Source organism: Haplochromis burtoni, unplaced genomic scaffold (assembly GCF_018398535.1).
Source record: "Haplochromis burtoni strain Fernald_Lab_line unplaced genomic scaffold, NCSU_Asbu1 Contig_12, whole genome shotgun sequence".
Lineage (NCBI taxonomy): Eukaryota > Metazoa > Chordata > Actinopteri > Cichliformes > Cichlidae > Haplochromis > Haplochromis burtoni.
Window position 1 is genome coordinate 1,928,952 of NW_024582373.1, and position 6,163 is coordinate 1,935,114.

The following is a 6,163-nucleotide window of genomic DNA, read 5'->3' on the forward strand; positions in this document are numbered from 1 at the left end:
CACACGCGCACACACAGATAACGCTGCAATGCAGCTGCACAGTTACTCCAATCAATACAAAGGTTGGTCTCAGTGCTTCTCGACGCCTCTGCTCTTCCAGACTTTACCTCCGCACTCGCCCCTCCCCTCAGGAGGAACGTGCCTACCTTCCTCTCAAGTGGGACCTTATGCCTTTCGCTTGCCTGACTCCATCCGCCAGAAAATCTGCGCCAGTTTGGATGCACCCAGCGCTCGAGGATGTGACTGGAGGCTACTGGCTCACAGTCTGGGCTTTGACAGGTCAGATAAAGCACGTTTGTTACTTGAGTTGCATTCTGAAACGACTGTAGGAGCTGCAGTGTTCATCACTGTCTGATATGAGATGATTTAAAGAGGCCTCGGAGGTCAGTTTAGAATTGGGTTTAAGTGAATTAAATTTAGACAGACGACTATGAAAAGTCATGTTATATCTGCCCATACTGATTAGAATCTCAAAAGCTGGGCTTGAATATTAAGTTAAAAAATATGATTCAGTCATGCGTGTTATATAATGTTACAAAAATCCATCTTGCTAATTATCTAACCATGCCTTTGAAATATGATGCTTAGCTGGGTATCAGTATTGGAGTGTCAGAGGTTTTTCCTCCAGTATGTGCAACATCCAGTAATGACCAAAAAAAGAAAAAAGAAAAAGATAATCAGTGATGAAGGACTGTTTTTGCTCTCTCCTTTTTCTTCTCACGACTTGCGCCTTCTTTCCTTCATCCAGGTATTTGAACTACTTTGCCACAAAGCCCAGCCCCACAGGTGTTCTGCTGGACTTATGGGAAGCATGTCACCAAGGTGACGCAGACTTGGTCTCTCTGGCGACCGCACTGGAGGAGATGGGCAAAAGTGAGGTGCTAGTTGTCATGACAACTGATGGGGATTGTTGATTGGTCAAGAAACAAGAGAGCAAGACTTTTTTTTTCCTCTCTCACCACCACCGCAATGAAAATACCTGCCTATGAATGAATATGCACACACGCCAGCGCAAATCATAAACCCACAGAGCATTTTGGTTGCTTCACATAAACTTTATTACCTCTGCCTCATTTCCCTTTTCACTGGCCCTGAGAAGATCAGCCACTGTAGCTCCATGGCCACCATAACATATTCCCATGCGTGCCATCCACCTGCTAACCCGATTCGGCTTGAGCCCTCCAAAGCAACGTTGCATCTGCGAGGTATAAAAAAAAAACTATCCGAGGGTACCAAGGCATAAAGTGGCTCTAAAGTTGTCTGTCAGACATGGTGTTGACTGCCTTTGAATGTTGAAAATGGCTCCATGCTTGTATATATAAATATGAGTGCTTTGGGAAAAAATGGAAACGTTCATGTATTCAGCACGCTGAAGCCCGCACAACGACACAAACGCTAACGCGGGATGGCCTGTGTTTCAGTAGCAGCATGAAAGTGCATGATTTAAGATCACCCTCACCTCATGGCAGAGGACTTTTGTTTCTTCATTGTCATCCCCATGTGTGCGCTGAAGGACAGGCAGCACCGACCTGCCTCCAGCCTCCCCAGACTGCACACACTCCAACACACACACAGGCAGAGCAGTCATTAATCGGCTCTGAAGCAGGCAGGCTAGGATTTCTCATCTAACTGCTTCGACTGATGACAAATCGTGTAACGATCGAACCCTCAAGGTTCGAATTTTTTGGGCGTAAAAAAAAAAAGCTGCCTCTCCTATGTTGTAGAAGTGCGAATTTTTGAAGTTTGCTTCAGAATTGGCGAATAACTAGACTGACTCTTTATACTGTACCAACAAACGCCTCAAAGCCTTGGCATATCATTCCGACTCACAGGGGTGTTTCTCTTTCATCTCTCCTTGCATTCCTCTTACGCTCTGCCACACTTCAATCTTTTGAGAATAAACTGCAGGAGAGCTTTCTGGTCATCCCTTAAAAAAACATCAACAAAAACAAAGTTTCCTTTGGGGAACGCTTTAATTTATTGTCCAGATTTGTGGATTCTTTGTTTTCTGTTTCTTTTCCTTTTACTGTCACTGGTGTTACGATCATGTAGAGCCTGTTTTAACATCTGTGCTTGTTTAGGCTACTGATCTGCTGTGTATTATTTTTTTGATCCTAGTAGAGCACGCCAAAATTGGAGAGTTAGGACACAGTGGATGTCTCTCTTGTGAATAACAAAACTATGTTTATTTTTGGTTTTTTTTTTTTTTTTATCTTGTGCATCAATTCAAAAAATGTAAAATATAATCTGTAAGACATGATTGGACGGGGGGTCAAGTGTCCTGATGAATTTGCTGCACGCTGTAATTTGGAGGCTTTGCTGTAATTGAAGGTCATTTCCCGAGATCACACATGATTGTAGGATAGAATAGCCTTGCTTTGAATCAAATGGGCAGCAAGGGGACCGTGAAACTTACCTCAATCTGTTCTCTGTCCCCCACTTATCTATATGTCCATATGTCCATGCATCGCCCTGTAGCTCATTCTGCCTCCCTTCTCTCAACTCTTTTAATCTGCCTGCTTTGTGGTCAGGGTCCTCAATCTGTTTGCATTGTCACTATTGTTCCGTCAGCTTAAATGCTTTCGTCTGTAACATTATCTTTGCCTAAGTTCTGTGTTATTGAGTCTTTTTTATCCCTCTAAGCAAAAAAAGTGTTCATATCTTAAAACAACCACAAGAACCAAAACACAGGCAGTATCCCTCCTCCTCAGCAGTGAGTCATGTCACTGTTTTGTGTGAATGAACCGTGTGTGTGCGCATATGTGTGTGTGTATGTGAGAGTGGATGTGTGTGGGCAGGTGGGTGTGCGCGTACAGTATGTGCACATTCTTAAGATCTGTCATTTCTCTTTGTAAGTGCTATGCAAGTACATAAGAAAAAGTGAAGCGTTTTGACTTCTTTTGTTTCCTGGAAGAGTAAGATTCTATTTTTTCAGATCAGGACATTGACAGGGTTTTGATTTTGTATCCTAAATTGGTTTAGGAGTAGTTTTAACATTTTTTCGGTGATGCTAGTCTGTGTGGGGATTCTCCATCCGGAGAACAATTGGATCACTGACCAAGAAAGCTGCTACCTTAAAACAAAAAAGCACACGTGGGAAAACAAAGTGGCACAGCGACTGACACGATGACCTCGTGCCCTGCAGGTCTTTGCCCTGAGGAAAAATACCTGGACACAATCTGTTCAGTACTTTGGATCCCTGAACACTGCAGGACTTTTTTTCTTTCCACAAGTCTTGTTACAGAGACTGACTAGCTGTAGACTACAGTGTTTATTTGTCCAGATTTTTTGAGTGTCTGCTGGATCTTTGGCCATATCTCTGGATAATTTATGCTGGAGCTGTACTGGATTCAAAACGTGCTCCCGTCAAAGAGAGAAAAAAAACTACCCTTTGTTCAAGAAGACAGACATTTTTACAAAAAACACCCAAAAACAAAACTAAAAAAAACTAAAACTAAATGGATTCAGTGACATGATTTCATCTCTGTAAAGTACTAATTGTAAATAAATGTCTAGCCTTCTTACCTGTAACTAAATATAATTTTTATGCAATAAATTATATTTCTTAGTTTAACAGCTGTGTGTTTGTGTTTTGCTCTTTCTTGCACTAAAGCCTGCTATTGCACTGCCATATCTCAAATAATGCATAGAGCTAATTGCGAGCTTCTTCAGCGCTTAGTACTTAGCACTGAAGGACAGAATTACAGTTAAATGGCATCTGTGGTTTTGTCAATTACACCCATTTTCACAGAAAATGCAGAGCTGCTCAACCTGTCCCTCTTTACCTCACACTTCACTGGAAAATTCCCTTTAGGTCCATTTAGTTTTAAAAGCTTTTAACTGGCAGGCCGTCTGGTCTTCACATTAACATGGTCTTGGAGGTACTGATAGTGGCCTTTAAAGACTGCCTTGGGTGTTTAGATTGAGGATTCTAGCCTCAGTTTTTCTTTATGACTGGGCAATGAGTGGGAAATGATCAGATGAGGCTCTCATATCGAGAAAATATTGTGTGATCTCTATATGGAGCGTGCGTTGCTGTAAGATAGACAACACTTTGCACCTGTTTCATTGGTGGCTGACAGTGCGTGACATAACTGAACCTTGTATAGTGTATAAAATGCTGGTATAAAAGCTGACTGTAGCTTCAGCCCTGCACAGGATGTTTTTGTATTTTAAAGAAAAGAAAATGAGAACATGCAGCATTAACTAAACATAATTTTCTCCTTTTTCGCATGATAACAGTCATCGCTGAGCCTACAGCATTTTAAATAAGTGTGTGACCATATGAAGAGCACTTCAGGCACTGGTGTGAAACATGCACCCAGAACTAGCCTGTCAGTGGTTCCAGTCCAGCCCACTGTGAAGCCATTAATAATTCAGGTTTCCCAATAAAATACACTGCTATTCCTGGTGTGGTGATGCCAGCGCTACTACTCTGCCCCTGAACTCTATGGAAAGTTATTATTTTTAAATTCTGGTGAGTGTTTATGGGTTAGTTCCCAAAACACTAGATGTGAAGCTTTTGTGTCTGTGCTCTGTAATGCTCGTGTAATGACAGCAGGCTAAATGAATAAAGAGTAATGGAGGTTTGGGGGAGGGGGGTCATCATAACTAGGTTACAGTTGCTTTACTGGTTCACCCTAGTAAAAGATCAAACTGAGCTCTATAGTAATGTGCGAAAGTCTTGAGCCAGCCCTCCATCATTTATTTTTATTTTGCTTCCAAGGAGCCAGACTTTCTTGTCATTTTTAAAGTAAAGTTAAAGTGATCTTGAGCAACAGGCTGTGTGACATCAGCTGCTTTTTCACTCATTTGCAACCCATACGGTAATGTTTTGGTTTCATTTGTTAAGCCTTGCCATATCCCAGCATGGTGTGGGCTGTGTCCTTAAAAGAATTTAAGGGAACTGAACAAGTGGAAGACAAAAAAAAATCTAAACAAAACAAATAAACATTCTCTACAGCAGATGAATAGTATCTGAAAGTAATGAACTGAATACATATCAAAAAAGATCCGGCAAAGACCTGATGCAGGATATAGAGATGTATCTGGCACTCAGTTGATCCATCTACTGGTCACTAAAGCTTCATCAGAAATGGTCTCAGTGGATGGGTGGCTGTCAAGAAAAAGACTGAGGTATGACAAATTACACAAGAACTGTGCTAAAAGTCTGTGGTAACCGCTCAAGTTATTATCAATATGTATGGAAAAGGTCAGGAGACAAGTACAACAGAGTATCTAAAGCCATCTGTAAAACAGAGTGGAGGCTACATTTCCACCAGTGGTGTTGTGGATCTTGTTAAAAGTCATGGAATTATGAACGCAGAAAAGATTTTGATCCATCACGTGATACTGTCTATAAAGCATCTGATTGACTGTGGATTCATTTTTATAGTATGACAGTGATCCCAAATAGAATGCCGGTACAGTGAAAGAATACCTGGACGGAAAAACGCACAGTGGAACACTATCAGTCATGGATTGGAGCCTGAACATAAAAAATGTTGAAGCAGTGTAGGATCATCTTCACAGGGAACAAAACAAAAGGCAGCAAACATACTAAGAAGAGCTTTGAATATTCTTCAAGAAGCTGGAAGAACTATTCCTGACGACTATTTAAAGAAATTACAAAAAAGCTTTACTAAAAGATTTCAGGCTGTGTTGAAGAATAAAGGTGATCACACCAAATATTGACTTTCAAACTTGTTAGAAGCCTACCTTACTGTGTGTTTTTCTTTATATAATTTATGTTTGTGCACGTTTCAATAAATCGCTGCTTCTCCTCCCTGTTTTGCTCGTGTTTTTCTTCTTACAGGTGTTGGAATTCTTCTATACAAGAGAGGTACACGACGAGACCTGTGGATATGTTGTTCTACAGTGCCCTCTCCAGGCAAATATGGGCTAATGATTTAAGCATTATTTTTTATGCATTTATTTTATTGGAGTAATAAATGTGATATATGCACAAAACCACAATATTTAACATGACTCCTTTTTTGCAAGAGAGAAAACAATATCAAGAAAAGTTTGAAACTGTACTCCCGTCACATATAGACATAACTGACACTTTTACGTCAGCAAGGAAAGATGACTTTACAACTGAGATCTACATATTGTATTACATTATGATTTGTTAGTTTGATTAAAGAAGCGGCACAAATCA

General features: G+C 40.7%; 1 protein-coding gene across 3 annotated transcripts in view; it reads left to right on the plus strand.

The window, feature by feature from the left end:
- The window catches only part of unc5b (unc-5 netrin receptor B), a 52,912-nt gene extending 49,338 nt beyond the window's left edge, over positions 1–3,574 (plus strand). For all 3 annotated transcript variants that reach the window (XM_005915405.3, XM_014341276.2, XM_014341277.2), the window contains 2 exons: positions 101–279; positions 749–3,574. In XM_005915405.3, coding sequence (XP_005915467.1) covers positions 101–279; positions 749–914 — 345 coding nt within the window. In that variant the 3' untranslated portion in view covers positions 915–3,574. The remainder of the gene's footprint in view (positions 1–100; positions 280–748) is intronic.
- The last annotated feature ends 2,589 nt before the right edge of the window (positions 3,575–6,163 follow it).